The sequence below is a fragment of the Myxocyprinus asiaticus genome, chromosome 21 (genome assembly GCF_019703515.2).
Source record: "Myxocyprinus asiaticus isolate MX2 ecotype Aquarium Trade chromosome 21, UBuf_Myxa_2, whole genome shotgun sequence".
Lineage (NCBI taxonomy): Eukaryota > Metazoa > Chordata > Actinopteri > Cypriniformes > Catostomidae > Myxocyprinus > Myxocyprinus asiaticus.
Genome location: NC_059364.1, coordinates 26,374,817 through 26,396,003, shown reverse-complemented (window position 1 = coordinate 26,396,003; position 21,187 = coordinate 26,374,817). Strand labels below are relative to the sequence as shown.

Below are 21,187 nucleotides of genomic sequence, written 5' to 3'. Positions count from 1 at the left end.
CCGTCAAAGTGCTGACACCTGTGTACTTGCATTATAAGGACCTGACAGAGCTCTATCTTCTAGAAATCTTCATTTGTGTTCTGCTGAAGAAAGACAGTCATACACATCTGGGTTGGCATCAGGGTAAGTGAATAATGAGAGAATTCTCATTTTTGGGTGAACTATCCCTTTAAGGCCTTGTGTGGGTCTGTGTGCATTTGAATTGTTGAATTTGAATTGAAATAGATAGATCGATCGATCGATCCACTGTGAGAAAAACATAATTCCAATCAGTTAGAAAATTCATAGCAACCCGAGTCAGAACAGTCTGAAGGTCTGTACCAAGTTTGGTGGATGTAGCCTGAAAGCTGTAGTTCGAGTTACAGTCAGACATTTTGGTTTCAGTTTAGGGATTTTTAATAAAAAAACCTAAACCGAGTCGGTAGAATATCAGTATCTTGGTTTTGTCAAAACCTGTAAAGTGTGGCAAACTTTGCGCACCTGAAAAACAACACTATACTTTAAGTAGATGCTTGTTGCTGTTACTAAAGCCTGAAGGTTCAAGGAACTTGTGTCTCATTCATTACGCGACGTGCCAAAAAGTAGAACATTCCCATTGTAATCAACAACGCTGCCTACTCCCAGCTCACAGTAGCAGTAATGTCTTGATGGTCATGAAAGTGCGCTTTGATCTCAGTTGAAGTACTACTAAAGCAAAGCTGCACATTATTAACTCATGTCTTTATGAGACATTTCCCTGTCGTAAAGCAACGAATACCTTTGATAGCCTTCCACCGAGGAGAAAGGCTCCAGGCTGGCAGCAGTTTACTGGGATAACGTAAACAAACAAAACTGGAAAAAAGAAGGTTCTATCATGGTACATTTCCTAAAAAGGAAATATATGGTATTAACATAGTAGTGGTAGTGCCATAGTACTTTCGATACTCTTTTGAAAAGAAGTGATAGGAGTGAACTGATTTTTGTTTTCTTGTCTTCATAGGCAGGACCAAATATTGTCTACATGAAAACCCTGCAGAGCTCAGGTAGGCACTCCCATTCACAGATATGAGTCTGTCTGCATATTTTAATATTTGTTGGTGGTTAAATGAAGGGGCAAGCAGGAATCCTATCTGACTCTAGCCGTCTGGAATTTCTTTTGTCTTCCTTATCTTTCACAAGAATTGGTGAAGTACCAGCCTCTCTTTTGTATGATCATTTGCATGGGAAATTTTACTATGCCACATACTCATTATTGGTTGTGGCTGAAACATCACTGTATTTTTATTTTTATTTTTTCTGGTGAAAAGCATCTCTATCATTGCCAAAGTCCACATCCCTGCTTGGCACTATATCTATATAGCATTTACTGATGCAAAGCCAGTCTGCTGTCAAGAGAAGTTGATGGTTCCCTACGGCAGAGTTAAAGAAATACTCAACCGCAACAATTGCTCAGACAAGATTGCTGCAGGCAGAAACACAATATTCAATTTGCTTGTAACATGACCTAAGCACAAACACTTACTGATGACAGTGAATGGATGTGAAACAACTGTAACATTGATGGGCTCTGAGTTGCTAATTTGGGATTGAAAATGTTACTATTTGAACACATTTCACGTGTCATAATCATATTCCATGAACTTTTTTGCTTTCCTTGCCCTCCAAGTCTGGACAGGTTTGTGAGCTGACATCCTTAGAGCAGGATGCTGAGCTATGCTCAGCCTTTCCATAAAACCCTCAACCTACTCTCAGTTCATGCTGGGGCAGTGTGAGATTCCTCTAGGATTGCCTCATCCGTGGATTCATTTTATTTGGGCCAACTTTGATATTTACCAGCTCTCTGCTGTTTATAACTGTATATTTAGTCCCTTGTGATATCCACAATCAGAACTCTTGTTGGTGCTCTATAACCGGAACACCATGGGAAATATGAGTGGAACTCTACCCTGATACTATTTCAGCAAATTGCTTTATGTACACACCAATGTACAGCATGGAACCCGAGCTGTCACGAGTTTGAGTGTGCGCAAGAAAAGATTTGGCATTGCTGAACTATTAACCTGTGATTGTACAAGAATGGAAACTATTTGTAATGCCTAAACAAGTTTTTAAACCTGTTAGCAGTGTGTTATGCTTATTTTCAATCGTAATCTTGTACAGAAGGCCAGTCTTTCTAAACACATTAAAGAAACACAAACGATCAATTCTATTCTCCATAGCTCTTTTTCTGCTCATAGACTTCTGCTGTGCCAACACAGTATAGTTTAGTTTAGTTTAGTTTAGTTTACACTTAATTATCCATTCAAATTGCCACAGAATGGAATGTGCCTTAGACAAAAAACAGACAAACATATACAATACATATGCATTAAACATAAACAGACATAGGTTTAATATGTATTATAACACATGTATTATGCTAATGAAAATTAATACAAGAAGATGGGTGTTGATCTATGCAAACCCCCATAAGATTTTTATTAAACAGCTCAAATGAATAGGAATAGTTCACCCAAAAATGAAAATTCTCTCATCATTTAGATGCCATCCCAGATGTCTGACTGTCTTTCTCCTGCTGGACACAAAAGAAGATTTTAGGAAGAATATTTCAGCTCTGTAGGTCCTCACAATGCATGTGAATGGGTACCAACATTTTGAAGCCCCAAAATGCACATAAAGGAAGAATAAAAGTAATCCATATGACTCAAGTGGTTAAATCTATAACTTCTGAAGAAATATGATAGGTGTGGGCAATGGCGTAGATTTGGTTTGAACATTGAGGGGGACCAAATGGACAAGATGCATGATTGGGGGGTACAAATCACCCCCCGTCACCCCCAGTTCTACACCAAGGGGTGTGGGTGAGAAACAGATCATTATTTAACTCAGTTTTTACCATAAATTCTCTTCCCTGCCCAGTAGGTGGTGATATGCATGTAGAATGCATATCACCAAAAACAAAAGAAGAAGAATGTGAAAGTGAAAGTGGAGATTGATCTGTTTCTCACCCACAACTATCACATCGCTTCTAAAGAGATGGATTTAACCACTGGATTCGTATAGATTGAAACGTTTTTTGTTTCATTTTTCATTTCATTAATGTCAGATACCCACGGCATCCTCTTCTGCTCCATTTGCTTGATTTAAATCAAGACAATCATAATAGATGGAGTTTTAAAAACAGCTCACATTGGAGAGAAGTCCAGTTCTTTTTTTTTCTTTTTTTTTTTGATGATAAACATGTAATGCTTTTTAACAAGATGTTAAACTATACTGTTTCAGGATTCTTTCAGCATTTGTTTACAATTACAGTATATTTGGAATAATATAGACAGAAGAGTAGGGTGTAATAGGGTTTCAGTTGCTAGAACTGTCTTGCTTCTGCTATAATATTCTTATCTTAGCCATTCAGGATGCCTTTCTGTCCATCATTTGTCTTTAAATAATCTAGTCTCAGCTCACTAAGACTATCTAAAAGAAATGTAAACAAGCAGAGACAGGGTTGGGCTAAGTGTCCGCTAAGTGTAAATTTGGAAATGCATGCTCACAGGTGTGAATACTTTTCAGGCGTTCTCTGCAAGCATTTTAGCCCATAAAGCTCTGGGTATGAGATGAGAGGCATGTACTACAGGGGGCTTTATGAAAAGGGAAATGGTCTCAACTCTCTCTCTCTCCCCTGAGGGTTAAGCACCAAGGGCCGGTTGCACCAGCTATACGTAAGTTACAACTTAGCCTAGTTGTGTCGTAAATGGACACTAAGTCACAATTTATGCACAATTAAATATTTGAGCATTACATCATTAAACTTAGGTAGAACGTAACCCTACGTATAAACTATTTTAAATATTTACGGAAGCCTCGACCAGGAGTAACGGTTTGAATAAAAAAGCAGAATGATATTTAATAACATCAATGAGCTCATGTTTTGCGTGACAGACTTCAATCCTTTAGACATATATGATGATGTTGACATTTACACTCGTTTACTTTTACAAGAGAGAACATTATGTAAAAAACGTACTTCTTAGCGGCTCTTCAGCATGAAACCGATTCCAGTGCACTTTTCGGGGTGCGTCGCCCGGTGTCAAGGTTCAACACATACAAAATATATAGGATATTAAAATGAATAAATGTCAGTTTTTCAAGCCTGTTGAATCAGTATTTATTTATTGCCTGTTATTAATTTTAGATACAGTTCATATAATAATATTATTTACATAGGCCGAATATACTATTTATTAAATCCATAATTTATTACGAATCGTATTTAAATGGGGATATAATTTATAACGGCTGACAGTTATGTGAGAAAACAAGGTTTAAACACTAACCGTAACAAGATAAAACTGAAATGCACGGCATTTTAACACTTTGGTGTTCAAAATTTGAAGGCTGCTTATTGGATCAATTCAGGTAAACGTCATTATGCGACTATGCATTACTTTACGGAGTAAAGTAAGAACAGGTGGTGCAACCAAATTAAGCACTGACTTAGTAACAAGCTAACTAGAAGTTACTAAGCCCTTAGTGCGAACTTTACATTCCAACTTAAGTAAGACCTTACGCACAGCTGGTGCTACCCTACCCTGGCCTCAGGGTTCAATACAAGTCAAGCTCAATTACCAGCATTTGTGGCATAATGTTGATTTCCACAAAAATGTATTTGGACTTTTCTTTAAAAAAGGTGTAAACAGTATTTCCACAATACATGTAAACATGATTTTAGTGTGATAAAATCGCTAACTATACTTTTCTGTGTACAGTTATATATCCATTTTTACAACTTTGTTGCGATTACAACGAAACGTTAGAAGAATTAATGGAAATGCTTTTATAAAATTATAAGCTTTATATTTCTACCCCTCCAAAAACTTCCATTGTAAGTGCCTCATTGTAACCTAAATTGTATTTATTTGTATTTTTTTCAAGAAAAAGAGGGACGAGTCAAAATAATTTTTTGTGGTAATCACCATTAAGCCACAAATGCTGTTGATTGAGCTAATCTTGCATTAAACCCAGAATATTCATTTAAAGAACACCACTTGTGAGTACCCTTTAAAACCTCAGATCAGTCCCCTTTTTAAATGCTACTATACTGCAAAAAGGAACTTCCTGAATTTAACATCCTTCTGTTGTCAAGGTGGATGGACATTCACATTTCCAGGAATGCAATGAAACACAGACTGGCAGCATATGGGGAACAGCATTAGACTTAAGTTACTGTGTTGTGAATGCTAAAAGAATTGTTGTCTGTGAAATTGGATTGTCAGTCACCATAACTGTTGCATGCTAACCATCAACTTTATGAGAAAATGCTCTCTCACAAGAGATTTGTCTAGACCACATAATGTGGTCACCTTTTTGTTTAGTTTTTGTTTTAGTTCAAGGTTTTAATAAGAATCATTTTCAAGAATTATTTTTTTTCCTGATTATTTTACTAACAGATACATGCAAGTAAAGGCAAATTCAGTAGTTTGCAGTTAATGTAATACTGTATTAAGGATAGTGTAAACATATGTGGCTCGCTGTCCGGGGCGAAAGGCTCGAGACTCGAGACTTGACCTGAGCTCGAATACCTCCCCGGACTGGATTAGTATTGATGAAATAGATAGGAGGAGATGGGGAGGTGGTGGGATGCTGGAAACTCTCAATGCTACATAGAGGTAAGCAGCTGTTTATATACTCTTACTCTGGCTGTGTGATTGGTCGGATTAAATGAAATTGCTCCTCCCGAACCTTGTTAATAAAACTACACTTAGCAAATCAGAATTATTTCATAATGCAGATTTTTTTTTTCAGTGTCCTTATCCCTGAACCACACACATGCACACACAAACACATACATGCACTTGTTTGTTTTTAAATAATTGTGGGGTCTTTCTATTGTGGATTGATCCATACACTATATTTGTTAAGTCAGGGAATCTGCAGGTATCAGCATATCCAATGTAACAATTTTATACCCATTTGAAGACCTTCTCAATCATTCACATTTTCTGTTCCTCACTGGTGGAACTTCCAACAGATATCATATATATATATATATATATATATATATATATATATATATATATACATATTCTCCAGATATCACAAACATAGGTGTCTTTTGTTCCAAATTGCAAATAGACTGTGTTTGATATGTACAGTTTTACTATTAGCTATGTAGCAGATATTAAAATTCACCTTTAATTATTTGTATTTTTTTTATAAAGAATATGAATATAATGTTCATTTCACTAAATGAAGGATATCCTAAAATAATCTTTGCAAAATATTTTATTTTTACATTGTAACTCATGTTCATATTAATTTTAAAATTAGTTCACTCAATGTGGGACTTTTATTTTGAAACAATTATGTCCAGAAGCGCTTGCCAGTGTTGTGCCAAAATTTTAGTCCCTGCCAAATTCTGACTCCCCACTACCTGATTGGCCCTTATCCCTAAATCCCACCTAACCCTAACCGTCATTTGCCCTTATCGCTAAAGCCCACTGCTACACCTACCCCTAAACATACGGATATAGGGAGTCAAAATTCGGCACAACACAGGCATCACACATACATACAAACGCAGTGAAAGCACAGGACAGCGCCAGTTACAGCTACATATGCACAAAATGTGACACGCTCCATCATTTGTGTCAGATTTAGTTTTTTGGAGAAACACGATTTCAGTCTCAGCTTTCAAATTGTCATTTTATCTCGAAATTCAAACAATAAATGTTGTATTCATGCTCTTTAATGGTGTGTGTGAAAGATTGCGGCAGCTGGCCAGTCAAACAGAGGATAACAACGTGCTCTCTCTCTCCAAATTATTGCACGAAAAAAAACATGAATAAACATCTGAGGTTTTGTTGAAAGATACCTTACAACTTTCCGAAATGTGTCTTCTCTCATGTAATCGCTCATTCTGTTAATGTTGGAATGACAATGGAGAAAATGAATGGGGAATATCTTGAGCCCCGCAGCACTCACAGGATCAGTGCATGATGATATGTTCACTGGATGTACACATACAAGTGAAAATCGTACGCCCACTCTTGCTGCTATCTGCCAGGCATGGAAGGTTTTCATTCAGCCTTAAGACCCAAGGAGGGAAATGTTAAAACAATACAAAAAATACCTCGGGAAATGTAATTTAAGACCTTTATTGTCACCAAACCTATTATGCCCCTTTTTACAAGATGCAATATAAGTCTCAGGTGTCCCCAGAATGTGTCTGTGAAGTTTCAGCTCAAAATACCCCACGGATCATTTATTATACCATGTTGTAAATGCCTCTTTTTGGGTGGAATCAAAAACACGCTGTTTTCGTGTGTGTCTCTTTAAATGCAAATGAGCTGCTGCTCCCCGCCTCCTTTCCAGAACTGGGCTGTGCCTTTACAGCTCGTGCTTTGGATACTATAGCAACAAAAAATCAGAACCAATATGACTGACACCGTAAATACCGGAGTTCAGCCATATATGTATGAGCAACTGTAAACGATGCAAAACTTAGGCATTTTGAGTTTGTGATAGTGCTTCTTATGTAGAAAATCACTTCCTGCCCTCCATCTGCATTTCACGCCACAGCAACGCAGTGACGTGACGTCATGTGCAAACAAGCTATAAGGACATAGCTCTGGTCTCCGTGAATACAGTCAGAGACAATGGTAACTTTAGCTGCATTAGCCGTGGAATCAGCTAACAAGCACATTCGGAAAGGCGATTTGTAAACATTCACAAAATATAAAGTGCGATACTTACATCTTCAGGATATAAAGCTGGAACACGAACAGTTGGTACTGATCCATGCTTGAGAGTCAAATGTTTTGAAAATCCTGCTTTATATTGACCCTCATTCACAAAGCAGTCCGGTGTAAAATGATTTGCACAAACATACATGAATTTTGGTATGTTTTGGGGCACATTTTCTTCAAAAACAAAACTTGTCCACTGCGTAGTGGCTCTGATGCCGGGAGTACATGAAGACTCTTATGTTCACTTTTACAGCCAACAAAAGAACACTTATGACGCTTATGAAGTTGAGACATTATTCTTCTCACTGTAGCTGCTCCAGCGCAGAAAAAAATGGCGGACTGTGTGTCGATCACTCAGGGGAGGATCTATGATAATAGGGTGGAGTCCGTCACCAGTCGTGGGCGTGGCCTGCTCTAAAGTGACGTCACTTTAGAGCGGATACGAAAACCAGTCATTTTGAGACACTGTTTTTGATTAATAGAAATATAAGAAAGAGGAGTGGGTGGACTTTTAACATTGTAGGGTGGTTGTGTACACACACTGCCGACTCACATTTATGTTCAAACACCATGTAAAAGTGAATTTTGCATAATAGGTCCCCTTTAATACTTTTAATGACCCACGGATACCCTATAAGTGTGAGCTGTACTAAATCGATCAGGTTAGTCAAGCACACAGTGAAGATGACATGCGCTAAGTGGTCTTTTGGCGCAGGGGCATTTACATTTTTAAAGAGACATGAAAAATAGCCTGAAAAATACATTTCAAAGACATGTATTATTGTAAATAATTCACAAAATGTATCGTATCCTAACTGCGTAAATTAAACTGTATTTGTCATTATTATCTTTACTAAAATAAAAATATTTGTAATTAACTTTTGTAAGGGAAGGTTAGGTTTAGTTTTAGGGGTTGGTGTAGGGTAACTGTGGGACTCTAAATAAACACAAAAAACACGCTGCAGTGATGCCACTATACTGTATGTTAGTTTATAATTAGGGGTGTAAATACTGTAGCATCTAACACTATTTGCACATAGTGAAAAGAAGATGCCTATTTTCTACCCCTACCAAACAAAACCTTTTTGCATTTCTAGATTTTCATTAAGACATAATTTAGTATGTTTATTAAGACATATTCCGTGTTGATCCCCACAGTGATGACACACACATACACAAATATTGTATAACTCTTCACAACACTGCATGGAAGTTTTGGTTGAGTGACTCATAGTGGGTCGATTCTTCACAAGTCTTGCAGTCTCCAGCAGTATAATAAGTTATCATTATATTGCACAGCAAACTGCTGTCCTCACCCTCTTCACCCAGAGGAGAGACTCTAGTGGTTTTGACTAATAGAGTGGAAGTTAAAAGAGGAGAGATCCAATAAGACCACCTTAAGTTTGGAACACCTGCAGCTTTGAGATAAAGCTTGGCCCTATCATTTAAGGCCATTCTTTTAAATGTATTCATGCCAAATTACTGTAATGTATTCATGCCAATGTATTGAGTTGACTTTCATTTGTCTCAGTTTAAATAGTCTCTGTTATGCCCCTTCAGTTTAACATATAAATTGTGTGTGTGTCTCTGTGTTTGTCATAGGCCCTCTGTCCTGCTCTGGGGGTTTCACTGAACTGGGTTATTACAATGGATCTGTGTCTCAGACGGACTCTGGCTCTTCCTGTCTTAAATGGACTGATTTTCCAGACTACATGCTGAAATATCCCAACCGTGGGCTTGGCGACCACAACTACTGTAGAAACCCTGACCGTGAGTCCAACCCCTGGTGCTTCTTCAGACAGAAGTCAGGAGCCATTGGGTGGACCTACTGCGACTGCCACCAGGGTGAGTCCTCATTTGTGACTTTCCACATTTTGAGATATAGTTCAAAAGATTTACTTTCAGTTTAAAGCTCAAGTGCATAATTTCTGAGCCCTTAGCATCCCCAAACATAATTGCAAAAATAATGACAGGTTTCCCAAAACCACCTGTTTTCCATTGGTCCGAGATGAACGAAAGCCAATGACAAACCAACCAACAGCTTAAAAAAGTGTTCCTGCCGTTATCATTACGGATGGCTCTTGTCTAACATCGTTTGACCTATGCAATTTGTTACTGGATTGGCCGTGCTATTTGTGTTTATTTGTTTACATTAATTTGTCCTGGTGAATATTGGTGTCACACCATTCATAGATTAGTATAGGTGTTGTTGTACAGGAAACAATGTGTCTGTCAGTGAGCCAGCAGCAGTCAAAGATTCTGTCTGCCCTCTCTTTTTATTGTCCTCTATTTATCTTGTCTATGCTTCATCAATCAGATTCATTTCACATATATGAGTGTGTGCTTTTGTTACTCTGTTTCCCTGGCCTCTATTTGGAAAGTTTCTGTTCGCCCTCTGTATTTCTATGTGCTGATCTGTCATCACCTTCCTGTGTCTGCAGTTGTGTACCAAGCTGTTGTTGAAATCTGTTTTCCTTATCTGTGTGAGCAGTCGTTATCTCTGTCTGTCATCATATGTAATAATATTTAACACGGTTACAAACTCAAATGATTAGAGCATGTATACTGTATATGTACTGTATATATATAAATTCATGTCTGAGAGCATGACACGCGGCAGCAACATATTAATTTGGTAAGTTTTTAACTATAGTGCAAGACACTGACTCAAATCTTTTGAATCCTTTCACTAAAGAGATTCGTTTGTTTACCTGCACATCAAAAGTTTGATTTCATTTGGACTAAATCAATAATTTGTGTTTTTTGTCCGACTGAAATCATACCAGTCTGATTTTGACAAATTCAGACTAACAGAACTAGAAAATGCTTGTCTTCGTCCTGCATGTATACACGTTAATCGAACTACAATCAGCCTCGGCATTGCTAGCGCATGCTCCGAAAGACGGAGGTGACGTGCAACATTCTTAACTAAACGTACAGATGAAAAACAAGGAACTGCAAACTTTTTTAAGTCGTCAAAAGGCTAGAAAATATTCGATTAAGCATTGTGTCATGTATAGTTGGACAGATGAAAACTGTATCTCGACTACACAAAAACCCGCTGTAGCGTGTTTATTACTGCACATGTAAACATTCTGACTGACACATTCAGTAACCGTTTAGATAGGTTACATTTTTACACCAGTAGATGGCGACAAATGTGTGTAATGAGTTAGTCATTGAATCATTGATTCAACTCATTCACAGGAAACACTGCATCGTTCATAAACGAAACATTGGAATTGAATGAGTACAACTCATTCACTTAAAGGAATAGTTCACCCAAAAATTTAAATTCTGTCAGTATTTACTCACCCTCATTCCATCCCAGATATAATGTCTTTCTTCACTCTGTAGGTATGCAAGTGAACATGTACCAAAATTGTGAAGCTTCAAAAGCACATTAAGGCAACATAAAAGTAAACAATAAGACTCCAGTGGTTTAATCCATATCTTTAGAAGTGTTGTCATAGGTGTGGGTGAGAAACAGATCAATATTTAAGTCCTTTTTTACTATCGATCTCTACTTTCACATTCTTTTTCTTTTGTTTTTGGTGATTCACATTTTTCCTGCATATCGCCATCCACTGGGCAGGGAGGAGGATTTATATTAAAAACTGACTTAAATATTGATCTGTTTCACACCCACACTTATCATATCACTTCTGAAGATATAGATTTCACCACTGGAGTCTTATGGATTACATTCAAGCTGCCTTTATCTGATGTTTGGAGCTTTAAAATGTTGGTATTTCACTTGCGTTATATGAACCTACAGAGCTGAAACATACTCTAAAAATCTTTATTTGAGTTCAGCAGAAGAAAGAAAGTCATACACATCTGGGATAGCATGAGGGTGAGTAAATGATGAGAGGATTTTCATTTTTGGGTGAACTATCCCTTTAAAAGTGTTGTTCAAAAATAAAAAATTTGTGTTGTTTTAGCATATTTAGATATATAAGTAATATAGTTGATTTTATACCTATTCCACACTCACCTTTCCAGGTGCAGTACGGCTGGTGGGGGGTTCATCCAATAAGAGTGGCCGCCTCGAGGTGTACATGAATGGCCAATGGGGAGCAGTATGTGGCACCCACCTGACTGACCGAGATGCCAGTGTAATCTGTGGACAACTGAGGCTCGGGTATGAGCTGCAAACTCTATTCATTATCATCTAATGGCTCATACCTGATTAACACACACTTTGTGTTATAATGTTATTACCTGCTAATATCATACAGTGAAATCGGCACTGCACTTCGGCACTCCTATTTTGGACCTGGTTCTGGCCTCTTCCACTTTGAACGTCTTGGCTGCCATGGCAATGAAAATTCTGTGCTGGAGTGCCGGAGTCGGAAATATGTCTCCGGCGACTGTAACCATGGCAATGAAGCTGGAGTGGTTTGTGATGTACCTAAGGGTACGTTTGTTTTATTTGTATTGTGATTATTATTCATGTGTGTTAATTTAACCACTTTATCATGAATATATTTGTATTTCATTTCTAATGCTTTATGATGTGTAGTAGCCTCAAAAATGTATTTGGATATACACACAATGTATATCAATGTGTATCAAACCATGTGCAATCTGCAAACAAACAGTGCAAGAACTTACTAATGTTAATGTTAGAAGCCATTTCTGTAATAATTTTTAGCCAGCTGGTCCCAAGGTGATTTTTAGCAGATATATGAAGTCATTTTCCTTCAACTTCACACAGGTGTCCTAGCAGAGTAACTGCATGTGTAGTTCATCATATTAACTATGGACATGTTTCACTAAATTTGACATTATAGATACTGTTTGCTATACTGTTAAAACAAATGTATCACTTAAAACCTAACAAATTTTATTTTGTAAAATGTTTTGATTAAAAAAATTTAGCTTTTTAATTTTAAGTGTGGCTGAAGTGTGCATATTTTTAGGGCTATTGTATATTGTGTTTGTCAGAGAACACATTTACTGACGTATTTATATTGACACATGCATATTTAAGTTGGGAGAATTAAACTGCGTGAAGAAATGAAAAGTTATCTTTGTTACATGTTCTCAATTTCACTTTTCAGAATTGCACTTCGTAAACCAACAGCTGAGCTTTCTGTATCTGCTCAAACTTCATACTTCTATATCTATCTTTGCAACAGCATTATAGAGTGGACAGGTCTTCTGTGGAGCTAAATGAAGACAGAATTCATCAACAGTGTGCCTGTTGTAATGTGTACAGTATGTATGAGTGTGGGGGGTGGGTGGTACTTTTGCAACAGGGTCAGGTATATTTAGAGAGAGCTGTGAGTTATTCACACAAAAACATTAGGAAGGAGAAAGCAATCTGAGAGCTCTGAGGGTTTGCCAAGGGTCCTTATATATTTCCTCATCCTGTGCCACACAGACACACACACATACATCTGCGTTACCCTTCAAATCTTTCTGCCATATGTGCAAGACTTAAAAGGGATTCCTTACTGATGTAAATAGCTTCTGCTGTGAATATGGTGACATATTTTGTTAATTAATTAATCATTCTCCACTTCAGTGTTTATTAATTGAATATTGATTGATTAAAGTGTTTTGTTTAGGCAGTGGTGCCCCCCTAAGGCTTGTGGGAGGACTTGAGGATTTTGAAGGGCGCGTGGAGGTGTATCAAAACGGGAGGTGGGGCACTATCTGTGATGATGAATGGGATGATATTGATGCTGAAGTGGTCTGCAGACAGTTGGGATTGGGGTAAGCAATATAAACACATCTTCATATATATGTCTTATAGCATTAGAGTAGTTCACCTAAAAATTTAAATGTGGATATTATTTACCCTAATGTCGCTCCTAGCCAGTATGACTTTCTTTCTTCCATGGGGCACAAAAGGTTCAAGCTGAAGTTTGTAACTTTGTCTGTGTTCAAATACTTTCTTCTTTCCCAGCTTAATATGCAGAGACAGCTATAAGTAAACATTCACAGGTTAATTTTCTTAAAAACTGTAAACATTGTGTCTCTGTGGTGCTATGAAAATTCTTCTGTTTGTTTTGAGCGACAAGTTTAGACCCCACAAAACAACGTTACTCAACCAATGGTGTGAGTTGGGGGTGGGACTATCTCTTTGTTTGACCAACTGCAGGCAGGGGATGTTTTCAGAAAGCTTTTTTGAAAACGATGTTTATTTTTGCAATTCTGTTTGTTGGTGCTAGAAATTACATACTTCAGCTTTAATTTTTAAAAAGGCTTTATGGGTTTTATTTGCTATACAATACAAGTGAATAGTGACTCTGGTCAAACACACACACACACACACACCATAAAATGACAGTAAAAGCAATCAATAATCAAAAGCAATCAAAAGTGAATAACAACTTAAATTTCTTTCTCTTCAAGGCACAACAAAATCGTATTTCTTCCGAAGACATATAGTGCCATATAGAGACATATCGATTTCTTTTACTGTGGTTTAATGGTGTTTTATTTTTATTTTTTTTTCTGAGCTTGACAACCAGGGTCAATATTCACTTTTATTATATGGCAATTAAACTCTGTGAAGACTTTTTTTAAATGTCTTCTTTTGTGTTCCACATAAGAAATAAGTCATATGGGTTTGGAGCAATATTAGGGCATTTCATAACTGATTTAGCTTAAAGTATTTACAAGAGCTCAGAGTCACTGTGGATATAATGCACAAATATGTGGGCTAAAAGGGCAGTCCTATTGCACACACACACACACACACACACACACACACACACACAGTGAGTGAACTTTATTAATATATATGAATGGAAGGAGCGTATGAATAATTTATAGGGTGCCAGGATTCACTCTTAGTCACTGATTTTACCCTTTATCATCCTTTTAACACAATGCCTTCAGTTCTGTTTTCTCCTGAGATTAAAGCAGCCGTTCATACACACACAAACACACATACACACATAGACTTAGATAAATTGCTCTGTTCACTTTCTACATTACCTTACACTGTAACGGAAGAAACGTAGTTTTGTTGTATTCTACTCTTTAGTGGCAGTTCTATCCCGTTATTTTTAATTTCCCTACTTCCTAGATATATTCTTAACAAATGTATCTTCATTGTGGTTTTGATATTGGAATGAATCACGGGCAGTGTTTGTTTTCAGTGGTGTGCCAAAGGCGTGGACATGGGCACACTTTGGGCAGGGCACTGGGCCAATATTCCTGGATGGGGTGCACTGCACAGGAAATGAGCTCTCTCTTGAGGAATGTACTCATGCGCCTTGGGGCCGGCACAACTGTGACCATATGGAGGATGCCGGAGTGTCCTGCAACCCATATACAGGTGAAGATGACTCTATGTCAGAACTATGTTAGACAACAACATCAACACACTTATGATAACACATTGAAAATACTGTAGGGAGCAAAAGTCCTGCCCTGTTATCAGTGTTTTATTGGTGTAGATAAGTACATCGCTTAACAGTACTAATGCTGCTATAGATGGAGTGTTGCGTCTAGTAGGAGCTGATAGCCCGTGGGAAGGGCGCCTTGAGGTATATCATGCTGGACAATGGGGCACAGTGTGTGATGACAGCTGGACTGGACTCCACGCCCAGGTGGTGTGTCGACAGCTGGGTTACCGGTAGGTTGTTTATTATGCTTGGTGGATTGCATTTTTTATCCACTACCAGTGAAAAGTAGGACACACCTACAAATTATTTGAATATGCGCAATTTCCACATTTTAGCATAATAGTAAAGACATGAAAATAGCACAAATGAAAGCATAGGAATTAATATGCAGTGACTCAAAACCTGTTAAAAATGATCTAATATTTTTGCTTCTTCAGAGTACCCACGTTTGGCCATCTGCTGTTTATTCTTTCACTCTCCGGTCAAATAAAATAAAATAAAATAAAAAAACTTGACTTGTGTTGTTTCATTCAGTTTAAAAGTTGAGCATTTCAGACTCTGTAATTTATTGCTGAAATACAATTATTTGTCCAACAGAGGGCGTGCTGAGCTGGCTCCAGATGGGATGTACGGGCAAGGTACAGGGTTGATCCTGCTGGATGAGGTGAAATGTGAAGGGGGAGAGAGCTCTCTGCTGGACTGTGCTCATGGTGAGTGGGGGAAGCATGACTGCTCCCACAGTGAGGATGTGGGAATACGATGTGAGAGAGAACAAGAGAACAATGAAATCCCTGAAGTGCCTCCTGTCACAGGTGTGTAAACCCGATGTAAACACTTTTATCAGTTTTATTGAGATAAAGAGTAACACTTTGTCCTAACCAGATGGAATGCAATAAAACAACAAGCGATAAATCTCTTCCATGTTAATCCATGTCCATGTTTTTTTTTTCCAAGACATATCTGGGTTTTATTTTACCCCAAAAATCAAAATTAAAAAATAAGAAATAATATCTATCTATCTATCTATCTATCTATCTGTCTGTCTGTCTGTCTATCATCTGTCTATCTGTCTGTCTGTCTTATATAATTTGTATTGCAAAGTAAAATTGTAAGAACACTTCATATTAGTATTTAATTTACTGAATTTAATTTATGCTGATTTTAATTTTAAAAATACATTATTGGGTACAGACTGAATGATTTTCATTACTGATTTATAGATTCTCATTTCTGAGAAGTTGGGAGGAAAATATGCTAAATTGTATACTTAATCATAATGAAAATAATGTAACAATGCAAAATATTTAATGGTCCATAACCCTTTAAGCACTGCTGGCGGGCTTGTGAGAAAAAAAAAAAGCAAAATATTAATAACTACAGTCTTGCCCAACACAAAATAGGTATCATTTTAAAGCATGGAATCTCTATTTTACAATGCATGTAGGCATTATGACCAAAACTGTACAAGTGTTTTGAAATTTGCAGACAAATCAGAAGTGTTTCGTTTTGATTTTGCACAGTACATATTATTGTAATCAGTAAAAACATCAAACTCATCAATGTGTCATATGCTTTGTCATATATTGTTGGAAAGCACGTTAGGATTAGATGACGTCATCGGAAATGCTGTAGCGTCATGGAATGCTAAACCAATCGGATTTGGTTCAGATTGCTCCAACCAGTGGTGATAGTCCTCCATATTAGGGCAGAGAGTCATTTGATCAATCACTGTAATTACATATGGCCACCAGGAGATTGCGCCAAGTATATGACACAAACTCGATGACTTAAATTTCACAGAATGAAACTCATTCTTTTAAATCTCATTACTAAAATCACGTCTGCATGCTATGCAAACCTTTAGTCATTTTTGTGTTTCCTTGTGTAATTAGTTCTTGTGTACAGTGATTATGTTTTATTTGTTTGGAGAGGCTTTTGGATACTTGGAGATGTTTTTTGACACTAGGATGTATTATTTTTGTAATGCTATAACTTATGAATGAACTTTGTCGTATCAACACAAAATTTAACTCGATAAAACAAAAGCAGTTTATCTTAGCCACCTTATTTACACCCTGAGTTATACAATGTCAAATCAGAAAAATAAGAATAAAAGTACATTTTTGGCTCAAGTTGTTTTTGTAATTTTTCTGCAGTTTCTTAGGTGGGGAGTGTCAGAATTTATCATAAACTTTTTCCTGAAACAAGAAATCTTTAAAAACACCCTAAAAACTTAATGAGGTTAAAATAGCCTTCATCTTTCAAATATAATTTTTTTCTTTAGATTTTTGGGTGAAATTTGACCTGTACATTTCTTTAAGGGATTCTGCTATTTTTGTCTCGTCATGCTGGGTAGCTTTGGCCATAGTGAAATTGCACTGGTCCAAAATCCAGCTCCAAATTGCTGTATATTAAACATTAGATATATTTTGATTCACTGAGATTTTGTCACCTTGCACAGCATTTTTGCTATCAATGTGAAATATTACTCATCGCTAGGAGACGTGTAAAGTTTTTTTGTTATTAAAATTTGTTATTGAGTCCAAGACAGACAAAAATAAATGTAACCACAAAATTATACATTAGGAATCAACTTAAACCCCACCCCCCCACACACACACACACATACACACACACATACACACATACACATATACACATATAAACAGACACACAAATAGTACATAAAAAAAAGACACATTTCAACATATAGGGGAAAAAAATGCAAAAAAATAAATAAATTGTCTCCCTCCACTGCCCCACACTAGGACCTCTCCAAATGAGACAAATAACTGCCCCATTTTCTGCCATAACTCGACAGGTTCCCCAGCCATCTGGAAGTCATCTCCTCGAAAGCTGCCACTTTACCCAACTCGTTGCCCCACTCACGAAATGAGGGTGCATCAGTTGACTTCCAACCCCTAAGGATTAGCTGTCTGCCAATCATCACACTGGTTAGGACCCAGCTTTTCATATATGTATCTCCTATATTCAGGACCCCTCCATCACCCAAAATACAAAGTCTGTGGCAAAATGAAAACTGAGTGTCCAGTACGTCACACACAAAATGCTGGATCCTCAACCAAAATTCCTGAATCTTAATACAACCCCAAAAAACATGGGTTGTGTCCCCGTCTTCTGACTGGCATCGCCAGCAGGTGGGTGAGTCTTTAAGACCAAGCCTATACCTAGAGGGGGTCCAGTAGAACCAATGCAAAATCTTAAATTGCATCAGATGGATCCTTGCATCTCTAGATGCAGACCTGATGCTTTTTAGGATCCCCTCCCATAATCTTTTGAGAGAATTTAAAGCTCCGTCCCCCAGACTCTGAATTAACAGGGAGTAATACACTGATGCCTCATGAGCCTTCCCAAAAGCAGCAATCACCACTTCCAGAATATCTGCTGCTCTAGGGGGGGTGTATGCTACTCCCAGAAACAGAGCAGAGCAGGTGGCGCAGTTGTAAATACTTATAAAATTGAGATCTGGGAATCCCAAAATGTTGAATCAAATTTTCAAAAGATCTCAATACTCCACTCTCATATAGGTCACCAAGTGTATTAACCCCCCTCACAATCCAATCTGACCAACAGAAAGGGGACTTATTAATACATATTTTAGGGTTCAGCCATATGCTCGAGGCTACTTTTAAATAAATATCATAATGAAACACTATCGAGTGCAAATGCAAAATAGCAGGGTGCGACTTAACCTCTCCAGCTAATTTAATCGAAAGGCTTTGCAGTGGCGAGATAGGGGCAAAAACATCCTTTTCAATACAAAACCAGGGAGGAGCTCTCTCAGGTGGAAGCGACCAATGAGTCGAATGTCTAAGACTGAATACATAATATTAAAACAAAATCTTTGGTTGGCCTAACCCAACTTTGTCAATCGGCCTATGTAACTTATTGAAATTTAACCAGGCACGCTTACCATTCCAAATGAAGGACTTCGCTATGCTATCAAATTGCTTGAAATAAGAGAGGGGGGACATCTACAGGGAGAGACTGCAGTAAGTAATTGAATTTTAGAATACAATTCATTTTAATAACATTAACCTTCCTAATCATCGATAAGTGTAATGAAGCCCACCTGTCCACATCATTCGAAAACCTTTTTATTAAGGGATCAAAATTAACTCTGACTAAATCAGACAAATACTTAATGCCCTGTTTGGGCCACTGGAAGGCACCCGGCTGGAAGGCTGTTACTGGACAGTATACTGTCAAAGCCAAAGCTTCGGATTTAGACCAATTGACTTTGTATCCTGAGAATTTGGAAAAGGAGTTAATAATTCTGTGGAGGCAAGGCATAGATCTAGTAGGGTCGGAGACGAATAATAAAATATCATCTGTGTAATGCAGAAGCTTAGGCGCCACACCTCCCGCCATCACCCCTGCAAAATCATCCTCCTTTCTTATCGCGGCTGCTAATGGTTCCAGGGCAAGACAGAACATTAATGGGGAAAGAGGGCAACCCTGCCGGGTGACCCTATCGAGAGAAAAATAATCTGAAATTAACCCATTTGTTTGTACCGCTGCAACAGGGTGTTTATAAAATAACTTAATCCAACCAATGAATGTACTCCCGAACCCATACCTTTCCAAAATCTTAAAAAGATAATCCCATTCTACCATATCATACGCCTTTTTGGCGTCAAGAGACAAGGCAGCGACCGGGGATTGATCATTCGCTACTGACCACATGATATTGATGAGACGCCTAATGTTATCAGAAGAGCTACGGCCTCGAATAAACCCCACCTGATCTATATGTATAAGTGGTGTCATAACTTAATCAATTAGCTAGAATTTTGGACAAAATTTTTACAGCTAACTGGATCAGGGAAATTGGGCAGTAACTTTTACACTCTTTGATCTTTGTCCTTTTTTAGAATCAGACTGATCCGGGCTTGTGTCATGGTTGGAGGAAGCTTTCCATTCTTTAATGATTCCGTATAAACTTCAAACAAAAGTGGAGCCAGTTCTGTAGCATAAGATTTGAAAAACGCAGAGGAAAAGCCATCAGGCCCCGGAGCCTTGCCTGTAGGCAAGGCCTTAATTACCTCATCAAGCTCCTCCAAGGTTATCTCAGAATCAAGAGAATTGTTTTGCACAGTCGTCAGTTTAGGGAGATATAATGGTTCCACAAAGTTCCTAATAACTTCATAAGTGGATTAAGACCTGGAACTATAGGGATCAAAATAGAATTCTTTAAAAGTATTATTAATATCAATGGCCGAGGTAAATATTTCACCACCACCAGATTTCCCTGAGGGAATGGTAGAAAAAGACTCTCTCTGCTTTATATATCTAGCTAAACGTTTTCCTGCTTTGTCCCCCAACTCAAAGTATGACTGTCTTGCCCTGAATAACCAAAACTCCACTTTCCGTGACAAAATAGTTTTATATCTATATTTCAATCGGGTCAATTCTCTGAGGCCATCAGCTGACATACGGCGCTTCAGCTCTGCCTCGGCACTTTTAATATTTCCTTCCAACTCCACAAGTTCTTGTGCTTTGGATTTTTTAATGAATGAGGCATACTGTATAATCCGACCCCTAAGAACCACCTTAAGTGCCTCCCCACCCATACCCACAGAGGATACTGAGGACCAGTTGGTCTCCATATAAACATTGATTCCAGTCTTTAACATTTGTTGGAAATCAGGATTTTGCAAAAGGGACACATTAAGGTGCCAACTATATGATTTCTTTTTCTCTGTATATGACAACACCTCTAAACTCACCAGAGCATGATCTGAGACTAAGATATTTCCAATTGAGCAATCAACAACAGATGAAATGAGGGACTTGGACACCAAAAAAAAATCTATTCTAGAATAAATCTTATGGACTGATGAAAAAAATGTATAGTCCCTACCGGATGGGTTCAAAAGTCTCCAAATATCTGTAAGACCATGATTTTTTCAGTGTTGCTCTAGGGGGTTTACACACTTTTGCTTCACTATGATCAAGGACTGAGTCCATCAAAAGATTAAAGTCTCCTCCCAATATTATATCATGAGGGGTTCCAGCGGCTTGCAGCATCCCTTCAAGATCTATAAAAAAGCCCTGATCATCAGCGTTAGATGTGTA

The 21,187-nt window shown here is 37.8% G+C and overlaps 1 protein-coding gene across 5 annotated transcripts in view; it reads left to right on the top strand.

Annotated features, from left to right (window-relative positions):
* The window catches only part of LOC127412493 (neurotrypsin-like), a 43,332-nt gene that overhangs the window by 1,834 nt on the left and 20,311 nt on the right, over window positions 1–21,187 (top strand). For 4 of the 5 annotated variants that reach the window (XM_051648907.1, XM_051648904.1, XM_051648902.1 and 1 more), the window contains exons 2-9: window positions 980–1,022; window positions 9,324–9,566; window positions 11,727–11,865; window positions 11,963–12,141; window positions 13,298–13,445; window positions 14,840–15,018; window positions 15,177–15,318; window positions 15,686–15,900. In XM_051648907.1, the coding sequence (XP_051504867.1) occupies window positions 980–1,022; window positions 9,324–9,566; window positions 11,727–11,865; window positions 11,963–12,141; window positions 13,298–13,445; window positions 14,840–15,018; window positions 15,177–15,318; window positions 15,686–15,900 (1,288 nt within the window). Of the gene's footprint in view, window positions 1–979; window positions 1,023–2,520; window positions 2,596–9,323; window positions 9,567–11,726; window positions 11,866–11,962; window positions 12,142–13,297; window positions 13,446–14,839; window positions 15,019–15,176; window positions 15,319–15,685; window positions 15,901–21,187 lie in introns of all 5 variants that reach the window. The other variant, XM_051648905.1, reaches the window with a different exon arrangement.